The sequence below is a fragment of the Ambystoma mexicanum genome, chromosome 9, assembly GCF_040938575.1.
Source record: "Ambystoma mexicanum isolate Mex_15411 chromosome 9, UKY_AmexF1_1, whole genome shotgun sequence".
NCBI lineage: Eukaryota > Metazoa > Chordata > Amphibia > Caudata > Ambystomatidae > Ambystoma > Ambystoma mexicanum.
Window position 1 is genome coordinate 1,359,833,839 of NC_090931.1, and position 16,217 is coordinate 1,359,850,055.

General features: G+C 50.6%; 1 protein-coding gene across 1 annotated transcript; it reads right to left on the reverse strand.

Annotated features, from left to right (window-relative positions):
• Nucleotides 1-11,773: 11,773 nt before the first annotated feature.
• Nucleotides 11,774-15,846, reverse strand: LOC138489129 (uncharacterized). The gene is made up of 2 exons (XM_069616765.1): nucleotides 14,748-15,846; nucleotides 11,774-14,645 (listed from the first exon to the last, which is right to left on the reverse strand). Exons 1-2 carry the CDS (start codon nucleotides 14,916-14,918, stop codon nucleotides 12,741-12,743), a joined length of 2,076 nt encoding a protein of 691 aa, XP_069472866.1. The 5' UTR covers nucleotides 14,919-15,846; the 3' UTR covers nucleotides 11,774-12,740.
• Nucleotides 15,847-16,217: the final 371 nt, after the last annotated feature.

Here is a 16,217-nt window from a genome sequence, read left to right on the forward strand (position 1 = left end):
GTGCATCAAGTTCCGCGTCATTAAAGAAGGCTTCCTTGACGTGCCGGAGTGTCCGGGGTCTCAGCCTGTCGTGCCAGAGCACCCTTCTTCCTCTTCTTTAAAGGTGGAGCGGAGCCAGAGTGGCTTACGCCGCTCTGGTCAGTAGTGGCAGAATCACCGGTGGACTGGGTAGTAGGAGTGTGGGAATGCACAATGACCATAGGTCTTGATGCAGGCATTGGTTGCAGGGTAATGTTGGTAGGGGGAACGTCAGTTTGATGGACCTGGACTGACACTGTCCTGGCTGGGAGAGTCAGAGCTGGGGCGGATGGAGCTGCAGCTGCCCCTGCAGCCTCCCCACCCTGCATACTTGGGGCAGCAGATGACATAGCTGCCCCAGATCCACGTGGCTTGGTGACAACAACTTGCACTGCCACACGTGGCCTAGACTTGCTGACCTGGAAGTCAGCCTGGGAGTCATCCTTTGCCAGGTCAGGTGCCACAATGAGCTGGTCCAACAGGGGCTGAGCTGGGATGGAGTCAGCCACGTTTCCCTCAACCATGGGGGGGGCATGGGTGTTCCTGATTGTTCCTCCACACATGGGGGTGTAGGGGCACCCTGCAAATCCCGGCCATGTCCCCTACTGTGCCCACCACGCCCACCTTTTGAAGGTTGGCCACCTTTGCCTCCCTTACCGCTTGGTCGCCTCCCAACCATGGCACTGATGTTGTGCGTATGGGAGTTGCAGTAAACTATTGTCCTGGGCAATTGGGGGTTAAAGGAGTAGGATACTAGATGGAATTCGTACCCTAGTGCTCTAACAAGGCTGTCTGTGACTCCTGGGGGAAGATGACGGGGAAACGCAACGCACAGGCAGCCCAAAATCAAAAATTAACGTGCACGCAACACCTCATAGACCACGTGCGTGAAAAAATGAACCTGCACTACTCTGTGGCACCCAGAAACACAAAAATAAGCGTACGTGTAATACACGCAGCCTACAATGACCTCTGAAGGGGAACTCAACACACGGGGCAAGCACAGTTGCTAAGTACGTGCGGAACTCACCGTCTGCCTGGAAAAAGAACGTGAAAAATATGCGCGTGTGTGCGTTGGCAACACCCCGCCAAAAGAAGAATTGTATGCTGTCTGAGGAGACAGGACAAAAGAGAAGTGAACTCTGTTTGAGGAAACAGGCCCAACAAAAAATCAGAAAAGAGCTGTCAGAGGTAACAGGGAGTACGAACTAGAAACGCTGTGAAGTAATCACGTGTGAACCGACAAGAAATACAGATTTCACCCACTCGCTCCCCACGAAAAGCACGTACAAGGAAATGGCGTCCTACACGTAGCTTTTAAACCGGCCTACACGTACACATCAGATACGCGTGTACGCGGGCCCTTTCCTCCAATAACACGCGATGAGACTCTGACGTGCAGTTTTTCCACATGTGCTCTGTCATCACGTGCTATGAGGGAAACAGCCGCGCGCGTAATGTAACTTAAGCAATTACGTGCTAAGGGCCTTTGCTCCAATGAAATCGCGTGTGTGTACTGACGCGCTTACGCACTAAGGCCCTTTCCTCGAATTACACACTGACGTGCAATTTTTTCACGTGCCAAATCACTCTGTATCAAGCTGGCCACGCGTAAACACACGGAAGACCACGCTCCTGCCCAGAAGGCCGAATTACTGCCCCCCAGAGCCCCAAGCACGCTCCCACCTGCCATCTGCTGCTGCCTGACTGCCTGCTGCCCATGTGCCCTGCCATTTGCTGCCTGCATGTCAGCCAGGGGTGTAGTTGCTGTGACCACCCTGCTGGGATTCCATCGCTCCACAGCCAAGCCCCAGGATCCAGTTGCCCACCCACTCCTGCCTCTGGGGTTGCCATGTCCAGGACAACACCATCTGGCAGCACTGGCAACCCCCAGCCAGAGAGGCAGAGGGCCACCAGCTTCACTGCCAACGAAGTTGGTGTCCTGGTGGAGCAAGTCCTGGGGCAGTATGATGCCCTCTTTGGAAGTTTGCGCGCCGACAATGAAGGACGGACCAGGATCTGGATGGACATCGTGACTGCCATCAACGCAGAGGGGATGGCAGTCCGTGACTTACATCATGTCAAGAAGCACTGGGAGGACTTCAGGTCCAGGACCATCAACAAGGCCTGGCGCCTCGCTAAGGCAGTGGATGCCAAGGGGCGCCGGGGCCAGCTGTCGAACCATCAAATGAGGGTCCTGGAACGCATATGCCCAGCGCTCTACGTCCAGATCCTTGAGAGGCAGACCCATCTGGAGTCGAGCGGTAAGTGTACATGCATGTTGATAGTACGCTGTGCATGTCGTGCAGTGCCAGTAGTGTGCAGGTTGCACATGTGTTTATGTAGGGCCATGTAGGGATGTGTATGAACATGGGCGTGAGGCTGCCACATGTGAGTCCTCTCAGTTGTGAGACACATTGATGGTGTATGTGTTGGTAAGCATGCTGGGCAAATGCAGGTGTGGGAGCACACATGTTTGAATTTCTGTGTATGTACATTGGCATGGTTGTGGCATGGATGGTGGTTCATAATGCATATATCCGCACTGTGTACATATGCATGTATGTGTATCTGACAAGTGTGCAACTGTGATGCAACATGGATGCACGTGACACTGATATGTAAAAGGATGAATGGCAGATGTGACATGTATGGCGATCTCATCACTGCAACAGTTGGAGGAGATGTAGACATGCATGTAAGTGTGGTGGCGTGTGTGCATGTCTAGTGCACTCCTTGTGTTTCATGTGATGTCAGGCTCACCTTTGGCTGTTCATGCTGTTGTATGTGTTTGGATGGTGCTGCCTGGTGCAATATTGCTGCTGAAATGTTCATGTGTGTGAGTTAAAATGACATGTGTGTCGTGGAGTGTGATGCTGTGTCTGTAGTTAAACAATGCCACTCAAGTGCAACTGTCATGTGTGTATCAGTCCATTGTACAGTGCCCTGATGCCTGTGTTTTATCTCTCCTTGTCTGCAGCATGAACTGAAGAAGAGGACGGAGAGGGTGCTGTGGAGCACAGTGGCAGGGATCATCCCGCCAGCCGGGGACGCAAGGCCCGGCTCCCCTCCCAGGTTGTCATCTTGTCAGGGAGTGAGGAGTCCGGTGCCGCGTCCCAGGCTGCAGCTGCTGAGGGAAGGTCCAAGAGGCGGAGGTCGGAGTTGGACTCCTCGGCAGCAGTAGGGGCAGCTGAGACCCCACAGGGTCCGACGGAGGAAGATGGCACGGAGTCATCCAGGTTGGTGGGGGGTTTGGTGGAGGAGGAGGCCATGCAAGGGACAGACACGGGGTCTGGAGGTGGGGATTCCACTGGTGCTAGTGGTGCAGTGCAGGGGCAGGGACAGGAGGCAGCACAGGCCACCGCGGAGGGGCCTGTGTGTAATCTTGTCCCCGATCCTGTGACTGCATCATCCCGCACCAGCAGGGATGCCTACGTCCAGACCTGTTTTCAGGGAGGGGTTCCGCTTACAACAACTGGCCTTCCTCTACCTGCGGACGTGGCTATCTGGGACCGGGTTGAGCCTTTCCTGGGTGGGGTGGCGTTGCGTCAACGGGCCATGAGATGTGACCTGCAGTCTTTTCATGAGGAGACTGCACGTCATCTCGAATGGCTCGTTGACCGCGTTGACCTACTGGGACAGCTCACCACGGCCGGATTCCTCCATTTGCTGGACCTTGTTCCGACCCCCTCCTCAACTGAACCCCCAGGCGCCAGTCGTACTCCATGCCATCTCCCCACCCATGTATCACCTGGGTACCCTGTGGAGCTGCCTCTGACCCTGCGGCCAGGCTGGTGGAGGACACATCCCTGCCACAGTTGGAGTCAGACGTCCAGCAGGGGTAGCCACATCAACAACTGCACCCCAGCCGGAGGAGGATGTGCAGGCAGCAAGAGCCAGGACACAGGCAGAGGCACAGCAGCAGCAACAAGGTGGGAGCCATGATGGCTTGGGGCCTTCGTCATCGGAGGGGCAGGCATCGGCCAGAGGGCAGGAGGACCCAGGACTGGAAGTGTCTTCCGTGTGGCAGCGGTTAGGCCATGCTATAGATGCAGAGCGGCAGCGGGCAGAAGAGGCATGGCTCACGATGGTCAGGGCAGAGAACTCCATGCGGAGGGCCCTGAGGCGGGCCGAGTGCCTTGAGGCAATTCGCAGGGAGTTGGAAGAGAACATGTCGTCGTCCCTGCGAACCCTCGGGCCATGGAAGAGGACCGCCTCCAGGACATTGAGCAGGAGTTTGATTATGCCCTGGCCCGTGATATCCAAAAGTGAGCCGTCGGACTAGCCCACTGCCATTGTAAATAGTTTTTAGAGTTAGGTTTCCTTTTCGTTTTCCTTTTATTTGTGGTCAATGGACAATGCCACACACATTTGTATATAGTTATATTTTTAGGTAGTTTCTTAGATAGGTTTCATTTGTTTAGTTGGGCTCATGGACCCTTTACATCGTTGAACAATGGATTGATTTATTTTTGGGATTTTTGCACATGGATTCATGGATTTTTATTTTGGACAATGGATTGTATATAGTTACATCATGGATTAATTTGGATTATTTTTTTCATTATGGACATGGAGTAATGTTTTTTTTTTTTTCAGGACAATGTATTGTAAATAGTTGGTCTATGGATTGATTTCGCATTTTTATTTATCATTATGAACATGAAGCAATGGATATCTTTTTTTTACCTTTTTTTGGATTTGGTTGGTGGAGGGAGAGTTTGGACTGTTTTTCTTTCAATTTCTTTTGCATTGCTTATCATTTTCATTCAATCATCTTTTTCACATGCTTTTCATTTCATGTTTGATATTTTGGTATGCTTTCATTTCATTTATATATTTATGTACATAATACATTTTCATATTTTAGTTCCATGTGTGGGATTTGCTCATTGGGTTGATGCATGTGAAATTGTGGGTTTACATAAGCAATGCCAACAGTGTGTGTGTGTGATGGACATGTGTTGATGTACATAGTTGAGTTTTGGTTTGTGTCTTGAGATAGGCATGTCAGTGTGGGGTGGATTGGGAAATCATGGTGTCTCAAGAATGGGGTGGCGTGATGTGGTATTTTTTGGTGTAGAAGTGGGCCATGACTGTGCATCTTTATTTCGTGTAGGGGGGACATGAGTGGGACATGAGTGGGGGCCTGCTGATAGGTGCCCTTGACTGCTGGGGGGTGGGGGTGCAAAGGGACATGAGTGGGGGCCTGATGGCAGGTGCCTCTGACTGCTGGGGGTTGGGGGTGCAGGGGGACATGAGTGGGAGCCTGCTGGCAGGTGCCCCTGACTGCTGGGGGTGTGGGGGTGCAAACGGACATGAGTGGGGGCCTGATGGCAGGTGCTCCTGACTGCTGGGGGGTGGGGGTGCATGGGGACATGAGTGGGGGCCTGCTGGCAGGTGCCCCTGACTGCTGGGGGTGGGGGTGCAAAGGGACATGAGTGGGGGCCTGATGGCAGGAGCCCCTTACTGCTGGGGGGTGGGGGTGCAGGGGGACATGAGTGGGGGCCTGCTGGCAGGTGTCCCTGACTGCTGGGGGGTGGGGGTGCAAAGGGACATGAGTGGGGGCCTGATGGCAGGTGCCTCTGACTGCTGGGGGGTGGGGGTGCAGGGGGACATGAGTGGGAGCCTGCTGGCAGGTGCCCCTGACTGCTGGGGCGGTGGGGGTGCAGAGGGACATGAGTGGGGGCCTGATGGCAGGTGCTCCTGACTGCTGGGGGGTGGGGGGGGCATGGGGACATGAGTGGGGGCCTGCTGGCAGGTGCCCCTGACTGCTGGGGGTGGGGGTGTAAAGGGACATGAGTGGGGGCCTGATGTCAGGAGCCCCTGACTGCTGGGGGGTGGGGGTGCAGGGGGACATGAGTAGGACATGAGTGGGGGCCTGCTGGCAGGTGTCCCTGACTGCTGGGGGGTGGGGGTGCAAAGGGACATGAGTGGGACATGAGTGGGGGCCTGCTGGCAGGTGCCCCTCACTGCTGGGGGGTGGGGGTGCAAATGGACATGAGTGGGGGCCTGCTGGCAGGTGCCGCTGACTGCTGGGGAGTGGGGGTGCAGGGGGACATGAGTGGGACATGAGTGGGGGCCTTCTGGCAGGTGCCCCTGACTGCTGGGGTGTGGGGGTGCAGGGGGACATGAGTGGGACATGAGTGGGGGCCTGCTGGCAGGTGCCCCTGACTGTTGGGGGGTGGGGGTGCAGGGGGACATGAGTGGGAGCCTGCTGGCAGGTGTCCCTGACTGCTGGGGGTGGGGGTGCAAAGGGACATGAGTGGGGGCCTGATGGCAGGTGCTCCTGACTGCTGGGGGGTGGGGGTGCATGGGGACATGAGTGGGGGCCTGCTGGCAGGTGCCCCTGACTGCTGGGGGGTGGGGGTGCAAAGGGACATGAGTGGGGGCCTGATGGCAGGTGCCCCTGACTGCTGGGGTTTGGGGGTGCAGGGGGACATGAGTGGGGGCCTGCTGGCAGGTGCCCCTGACTGCTGGGGGCTGGGGGTGCAAAGGGACATGAGTGGGACATGAGTGGGGGCCTGCTGGCAGGTGCCCCTGACTGCTGGGGGGTGGGGGTCCAGGGGGACATGAGTGGGGGCCTGCTGGCAGGTGCCCCTGACTGCTGGGGCATGGGGGTGCAGGGGGACATGAGTGGGACATGAGTGGGGGCCTGCTGGCAGGTGCCCCTGACTGCTGGGGGGTGGGGGTGCAGGGGGACATGAGTGGGGGCCTGCTGGCAGGTGCCCCTGACTGCTGGGGGTGGGGGTGCAGGGGGACCTGAGTGGGTGATCAGTAGTGCAAGCTGACATGTGGCTTTGCTGGGGGGCATAACCATGGTAGATGGGCTGCCTGCGGGACATGACCAGGGGTGCAGCGTAGTCCCCTGTGGTGTGGGCTGCCTGCGGGGGCCATGGGGGGTGTAGAGGGAACACCTGGGAGGACCCACACTGCCAATTCACGTGTAGGACTCCCCGCGCACCCCCAAAATTCAGTACACTACTCTGACAGCAAAATCGTGTGTGAAACTTCCCGCGCACCCCAAGGATACACGTACCCCACTCGCACAGGGCCAATCGCGTGTGAAACTTCCCACGCATCCCCGAAATACATGTACCCTGCTCAAATCGCGTGTGAAACTTCCCGCGCACCCCAGGAATACACGTACCCCACTCGCACAGGCCCAATCGCGTGTGAAACTTCCCGCGCACCCCCGAAATACACGTACCCTGCTCAATTCGCATGTGAGACTTCAAGCGCACCCCAGTTATCCACGTACCCCACTCGCACAGGGCCAATCGCGTGTGAAACTTCCCGCGCACCCCCGAAATACTCGTACCCTGCTAAAATCACCCCTGACTGCTGGGGGGTGGGGGTGCAGGGGGACATGAGTGGGTGATCATTAGTGCAAGCTGACATGTGGCTTGGCTGGGGGGCATGCCCATGGTAGATGGGCTGCCTGTGGGACATGACCAGGGGTGCAGGGTAGTCCCCTGTGGTGTGGGCTGCCTGCAGGGGCCGTGGGGGGTGTAGAGGGAACACCTGGGAGGACCGACACTGCCAATTCACGTGTAGGACTCCCTGCGCACCCCTGAAATTCAGTACACCACTCTGACAGCAAAATCGCCTGTGAAACTTCCCGCGCACCCAAGGGATACACGTACCCCACTCGCACAGCGCCAATCGCGCATGAAACTTCCTGCACACCCCCGAAATACACGTACCCTGCTCAAGTCGCGTGTGAAACTTCCCGTGCACCCCAAGAATACACGTATCCCACTCGCACAGGCCCAATCGCGTGTGAAACTTCCCGTACACCCCCGAAATACACGTACCCTGCTCAAATCGCATGTGAGACTTCACGTGCACCCCAGTTATCCACGTATCACACTCGCATAGGGCCAATCGCGTGTGAAACTTCCCGCGCACCCCCGAAATACACGTACCCTGCTCAAGTCGCGTGTGAAACTTCCCACGCACCCCAGGAATACACGTACCCCACTCGCACAGGCCCAATCGCGTGTGAAACTTCCCACACACTCCCGAAATACACGTACCCTGCTCAAATTGCATGTTAGACTTCATGCAAAACCCAGTTATCCATGTACCCCACTCGCACAGGGCCTATCGCGTGTGAAACTTCACCCGAACCCCAGTAATACCCGTTCCCCGCTTGGCGTTTGCTGTTTGGCAGCCCTGTAAACTGGTCCAGGGTTAGCGCAGCCCTTTGCGCTGGATTGGGGATTTTGATGGCTTTTCCTTGCACTAGGGGCGTTTTGGGGGGCGTAACTGGCGCTGCTGCAGGGTCGCTGCGCCACTCTGCGCCACGGCTGGTTTGGGAGGCTAAAATCCATGAATACGCTGTGCGCGGAAATGGATTTTAGCGCACGCGGCTGGCGCAGACATTCGCACGCGCACACTGTGCGCCAGCCGCATGTGCCACTTGTGCGCAAAATTCTATGAATGACCCCCTGAGTGTTTTAGTGGCACAGTAGGCCTTCTTTCTTTTGCCTTCTCTATGCTGAATCTCTTGACAGGAGAACGTATTTGCTCTGCAAACGGTCTCTAAACTAATTCTTACATTTCTTTTTTTTAAACCTGTATTTTTTTCTGTCGAACACATTACATCACATTAGGATTCATCAATGATTGTAGTACATTTTAGTGCTTGGTGCCAGAGATGTTGCCAATTCACGTTACACGTTACGTGACTGTCGTTCACAGGGATTGTTGTCACCCTACTTAATGACACTCATTTATATCAGTTTTTAAATGCTGAGTGCCCCACCCCTCCACACCCCGCGCTGCGATATCAACATAACCTGCACGCTGAGCAAAAATCTCTGCAGCAAGCACTTGACTCGCAGAGTTATCTGGGCTAAAAAAGTAAGAATGTTCATGTGCATTTCTCTTTTGATTGCCCTTAGTTCAGTCTGTCTCTTATTTTCCCCAGTTGTTATTTGCTAATCCAGGCAGCTAATGGAACTGAGGGACAAGAGGACGTGATTTTACCAGGAAAACACAGTTTTGCAAAGTGCCCTCCAGTGTTTCCCCGTCTCACGATTCTTGAGGCTGTGGATTAGACACTCAGTTAAATATCTGTTCTCCCCAGACCCATCTACCCGATAGTTCCTATTTGCACATTCAGAACTCCTCCTAGTGATGATTTGATGCTCTCGTCCCATCCCCCATCATCCGCAACACTCGGGGATGCATCTGTTCCCGGCTCCCCTGCGTCACTCCATTCATTATATTACTTACATATTTTCCCATTCATTTTAACATACCATCCATATCGCTATTGGCACAACTAGTTGGCAGAATTGCCAGTGTAGAGGCCACTGACCTGACGGGGAGATGGGGCTGCGATTTTAGCAGCATGCGTTGGTGGGCACTCATTGCTAGGCAGGTGGAAAGGGCAAACTAGCTTCCGGTACTCTAAGTCCCGAATGTCCAAAACGACCAGATGCATGCTGTAAATTCTCTCAAGCGCTTAGAGGAGTTAGGGACTGCAATATACACGAATGCTTACTCAATTTGTACTTCCGACAGCCAATTGGCTTGGTGTAGTATGTTATCCCATATGAAAAGGCATCTCCTAAACAGAGCTCTCCACCTTTCTGGTCGGAAAGGAGTAGATCACCGAGTCTTGTTAGTTTGGGCTATTAGGTGATTCTTGTGTAGCACATATAAGCCAACACGATTGCGTTGGAGTGCAGGTAGGAGGGAGATGACACATGAAGAGGGATGCACAGCGTGTGGGCATTGTTTGATTATCTACCCACCCATTGACTACCCCTGGTAATGCTAATCCCTATTGCCATTTTCACTGCTACCTGCCCTGCCTGTCCAAAACACATCCTCCTGGCATCTCTCTGAGCTTGTTCTATCAAGAGATAACATCACACTTGAGCCTATCACTGTTATTTCTATGGAGTTGTATCTATCTTCCGTGCACTAAATTCCTGTAAAAAAACAAGTTACGGCAAAGCTTGAGGTATTAGATAGGCATTTGTCAGGTACTGCCATTGTATGCCCAGGCAATCACTCTGTTTTCCAGCTGTTATGCCTGTGCCTAGAAAATGCCTATCCCATGACTACACAAAAGCCCAAACTGTTGGCGTTGCCAGTTCTTGTTATGGTGGCCGGGAGCTCATGTAAGACTTTTGGCCGCTGGAGCCAAGCAGGTAGCTGCTGACAGTGCAGGGTGGACAGAGGTGCCAGGCAGAGGCAGAATGTATTGTCAATGCACGAGCACGGGCGCGATGCCAAGGAGACAACTAAGCTGCTTTTGACGTGGCAGTGTCCCAGAGGACACCTTAATCCCACTGCTCTAACTGCTTGTCCTTTTACAAACGTTCTCAACGCCTCAACGATTTCATCTGCTTTAAAATGAAGGCCATTTTTGTTTTCAAGCCACATTTGATGGTGGAAAGTCAATGCATGGTTAATCTGTACAGGGACTACTCTATACAAATATGCTGAATGTTTAAAGGATAGTTCCGGGAATTTTTTTTTATTGTCCCTAGGGGTCGGCCATGTGTTTGTAAGCATAAATCGGTAGATCGTAGAAAACTTTCCTATGGACCTTACCCGACTTTTCGCCCATTAAAGCACTCGAAATCAGCCTCCATTTTGTGATAATCCTATCATTTCGCCCCATCGACCTGGCTCACCTGCCATTTCGGCACTAAATCAATTCCCCCGCCCCTGAGCCTGACATTATCAAAACATTCATATTCCCCGCCTCTCCCCGTGACGTGACTGTGCTGCGTAGGCAAACGCGCCCAGGCGTCTTCTACGCGACTCCACACAGACCCCGGAAATCAACACAGATCAGCTCACAAAACAGCGCGCCACAATTCGGAATATGAAACTGTACTTTGAAATCAAACCGCAAGATTGTAAATGTGGTAAAGTACATTTATTTGACATCAAATGTTTATAGAATATTCAGCGTTTTGCATTTTTATTTGCTCTCGATCCAAATTAGTGCGTCTTGAGGCAAGCAATGTCCGTGTGCAGTACACCGGGTCTTAGAGCATCTCACAATACAGCGTCACAATTCGGAATGTGAAACCGTGGTTTAAAAGCAAACGGCAAGATTGTACATTTGGCAAAGTACATTTATTGGACATCAAATGTTTATAGAATATTCAGCGATTTGCATTTTTATTTGCTCTCGATCCAAATTAGTGCGTCTTGAGGGAAGCAATGTCCGTGTGAAGTACACCGGGTGTTGGTTTACGATAACAATAAGCTCTTCGGTCGCACTGATAATCGCATGGCTGTTCCAACAACGAGGCACTAGGCCACCACAACGGTAGGCATGTTGCATCTAACCGTTAGTACCGCGTAAGGGCATACTTGTACTTGGCGATCGTCCCATAAAATGGTCAGGGTGGTAACGTTGTTCACGCGGAGAAGCAACTGGCGGCTGTAGAAGCCGTCCACCGGTGTCTGGTACTCGTGACACAGACAGTAGTGAACGACGTACCTAAAAACATAAAAAATGAAATTAGTTTCACCATCGGATCCTTATTAAAATTATTCATTTCATAGTTATGACAGCGCTACTGGGTGTACACAAGTGTTTAAAGGCGTGGCGAGGCAGGGAGGGGGTGGGGGGGAGGGGAGTACAAGGTAAGTAGCATAAAATAATAAATAAATAGGGCCAGCTGGTGGCAAGTGCAAGGTAAGTGCAGAACAAGTGCTGGGAAGGGGGGGCTGTACGATACTGAGACAGTCCCCCAGTGCAGGGGTTTGACAGGGAGGCAGTGCAGGTGGAGAGTGGAAGGGCCCAGGACCGAGGTCGCAGACAGTGGACCAGTTGTAGCAGGGGAGAGGGAGAGAGAAAGCAGAAGCAAAGTCGAAGGTTTTGAGGTGCTTCCGTAAACGGAGATGGTTCTCAAGAAAGGGTAGAAAACAATATGCCACATAGAACGAACAAGTACAACTGAACCCGTCTATAAAGCCACTGTATAGTAATTAAATTGCGGTATAAACTCATCAAAAGTTACTTACATTATATTTGCATTTTCCATTTTCTCTCTGTGTAGGGCAGAACCGAAAAACCACTCCTTCTATGCCGAGGTTACTTATTCTAATGAACGTGGCTCATCGTTTCGTTTCTGAAATTTTATTCATTATCTTTTCTTAGTCTTTCGGGATGGTCCCGGCCTGTCAAGGTCAAATCACAATAGAACCTTATACTGGGTCGTGGGCCGTTCCGCCACCCGAGCAAAACATCAAAGCAGCTGACCTTCACTGTGAGCGAGCAGACATTTCTAGTTTGCTAGCTACAGTTAGTGTAAGGGCATCTTGTCTGCGTGCCTTTTTTTTTTTTTTACTGTCCCTATGGGTCGGCAATGTGTTTGTAATACGGAAACATTCTATAATTTTTGTAAAAATGATTTATATTACTGTTTGGTTAATTTAATGCGCAAATCAACAAGGTTCGAGAGACACATTGCATGTACACTGAGCAATGACTTTTATTTACACCTAATACATAGCTACACATATGCAATGGGCCTGCAACATGAGGAGACTTGAGAGCAAAGTCACAGGTGACACACGGGTGGTTCGCACTACTGCACGGTGAAGGGAGGGGCGAGGGTGGAGAGACACATTGCATGTACACTGAGCAATGACTTTTATTTACACCTAATACATAGCTACACGTATGCAATGGGCCTGCAACATGAGGAGATTCGAGAGAACAGACAATCAAATTACAATCATTTAAACCGTGATGTGTATTTCTCAATGAGCTCTGCTTTAGGTGGACATGGAACAGAGGCAATGTTGGGTGGCAATGCAGTTGTCCCCTGCATAGGTTCGTTCAACACTCCATGTATGTGCCTATCGAGGACATCTACGATAAGTCTCTCAATAAACTCATATTGCATATCCTCAAACACTGGTTTGATCACCCATTGTTTACTTCTTTTAGTGAAGGCCTTATTGTAGCGAAGCTTCCCTAAAGTTCCGGTCGTCCTACTTTGTTGACGGCCAACATTGTGGTTATGTGCCAAGACCGCTAGAAGAGTCCGATTGATCATGCCTTCCATGCCAAAATGCAACCTTTTGGGCCTGTACTTTAGGCACATATTGTGGAACACCTCCAAATCTCCTGTGTGGCAGAATTCCGTGAGTCCCCTCAAATCTCTTGTTATAGCTTTATCAAATACAATCTTTTCAATGGCCTTGTGAGTGGGTGATGAAGGAATCAACCACTTCTTCTTCCGTGCCTCCTCTGTGGACAAATGGCCATGTTCACATTTGTGGAAATGTTCATTGGTCGACCATCGATGTACGTTGCTGCAGTGCAACATTACTGACCGCCATTTTTCCAGTAGAATTTCCAACGACCCTTCGCATGTTTTTGAACTCCACCAAAGATGGTTGCTGATTGACTTGGACCACTGCGAAATACCTTGCGTATTTTTTTTTTTTCCTGCAGCCGACAATTTCTTATTGATTGTTTTTGCAAGATGCCATACGTCAAATTGGTGATTTATATTTTTGTACTCTTCTCTCATTGTCTTGGCAATTGAAACGTGTCTGTCCGTGGCTATCAGGTCGATCACCATTCCCCGCGATTGTAGTTCTTGCAATGATGCTACAAAGCCAACTTTCTCCATGGCCACTGAGGATGTACTTTGTGACACCTGCACGACCACCGAACTCACAATTTTCTTACTTTCCATGTCCTGAAAGTGGTAGGTGCAGTACTTGGCTGAAAATCCTGGGCTGTCGCACTGTCCATCACCGGCTAGCCTGAAGCGTTTGCCCGCGAATGTACTTTCCATTGACATTTTTTCCATTCTCCATGCTTCGCTGATGGCTGGAAATAGATAATCGGTTTGGTATTTGTAGAACTGAGTTTTCGCAATGAAATGGATTCCCACAAACTGAAAGAAATACTGTAACTTTTTAAAACTTGAACCACTAAAAAGTGCGGCCGCTGCACAAAGTAGATTGCCTGCTGGCAGTTGCCCCAGCATGGGTTGTGCAGACCATGAGAACGGATGATATTGTGTACAGGTGGCATGTATTTTAAGGTTAGTGCCTCGAATTGCACGAGTCACATTAATCAATGGCTCCCCACATACTTCTCCACCAACCCAATGCCCACATTTCATCATCATAATAATATCCATCAAACAGCTATCGAATACAATGAATTTGGCCTCCTTCCTTATACTGTCACTCTGCATCCCAGCTGGTTCGGCCTGTAACGTTGAGGACATGTCACTCACATGAAAGGTACAATCTCTGATATCGTCTTCCGCTATGCTGAGTGATATTGATGGTGTTTCATTGTCGTCCATTTCACTCTCTTCTGCAACAACTGTTCCTTGGCCGGAAATGGGAGAAAAAAACAATGTTTTCAACTTTCTCGCCCTCTTATTTTTTGCGGGTGTGGATTCTGTGAATTGATCTCCGACTGCATCCAAACTACCAGGAGGACATTCACTATCAATGGCTGGTGGTGGTATAGCTCCGTTGTCAATCAATTCATATTCTTCCCATTGGCACGATGCATCTCCAGTCTGAAGTCCCTGCCAAAAGGTTTGACAAGCAACATCTCTCGTTCGCTTCACTGTCTGTGTAGATCGAGTTCTTACACCCACTCGCAACTAGAGGACAGAATAGAAAAGGGATGTTCAGTTTAAACACAACTTACAGTATTGAACTATTGACAGTGAAAGACAACATAATATAGTGAACAGGACACTAACCTTCTTTTGCTTTCTTTTCTTTGAAACTTTCTTGCCTCGAACTTCAACATCTGGACGCTGTTGCTCCGACTCGTGTGTGCAGGTCTCCACTTCCTCTCGCGCTGCAACGACTATATTTTCATGATAAGCACATCCATCACTCACTGATGCTCCATCGACTCCCTGAAACATAGAACTTTCATTAGTATGTATAATAATATTGAAAACACAAAATGTACTTGGGGACCAATACCCATACGTACATCTCAATAGCAAAACACCAATGAACGCATTGTGTAGAACATTCAAACGACAATAGTTCACGCATTGTTGATCTAGTTAGATGGAACTGTCAAGATCCATACCTCGGGCTCCGCATAGACTTCCATTGATGATATTATTGAAGATGACGCTTCAGCAACTCCCTGAAACACAGTAATTGCATTAGTATGGTTTTCTATTTTGTTAAAAAGAACATAAACTTTGTGCAGGCGTCAACGGCTCATCTAAATAGTCCTGCACAATCTTTGATGAGTTGTCTAAAATAAAGAATGGATATCTAAATATGATTCGATTTGCTCCATCGTTGGAAGTGTCACCACCCAGAGATCTGCATCAACTACTAGGGGTGATGTTCTTGTAGAAGAAGCTCCGTCAGCTCCCTGAAACATAGTACTTGCGTTAATAAAGAAGGAAGTATAGCGGATGTAATCACGTCATATGATCTCGCTTGATCGAACTGTCAGTATCCATACCTCGAAATGCATAAGAACATCAAGGGACGCTGTAACTGCGGTGCACACTTCTGCAAGCTGTTGCGCCGACCCGTAACTGCATGCTCCCCCTTCTTCTTGGACTAATGCTCCATCGACTCCCTGAAACATAGGACTTTCATTAGTAATGAACACAATATTGAAAAAAGAAGACACATAGGAGGGCGACGACAGAAGGACATGGCTAAAAACGAAAGAAACATTGTGTGTAACAATCACGCTACAAGAATGCAAGATCTGATGATCTCCATCGATGGAACTGTCCGGAAACGTACCTCGAGCATCTGAGTGACATCTACGGTTGTCGTCAATGCGTTGGACTCCTCAGCATCTCCCTGAAAGGCAGTACTTGCATTATTTTGGATAACAATAATTATAACTGAAAACAAAGACTAGAGGACGAGTACTGTGGTGTACCATTAGGTAAAATAATTACACGATAAATTAAAACTATTGATTTACATGCCTAAAACAAGTCAGTGGCAGAATAGCTAAGTAAGATTACCCGATAGGCGCTTGAAGTGGCTGATGACTGCAATAACGACACGGATGGAGAATCTTCCGCCTTCATATTGAGTGGAGACATAAATGGGGAAATTATGGTTAGCTAATGCTACTCACACTACCGCAAGGCCGAGAGCTAAATCCGTAAACTTGACTCACCAGTGGAGGGATGTGGACGAATAGAGTGGGGATAGCGGTTGAGAGCAATTTTCGC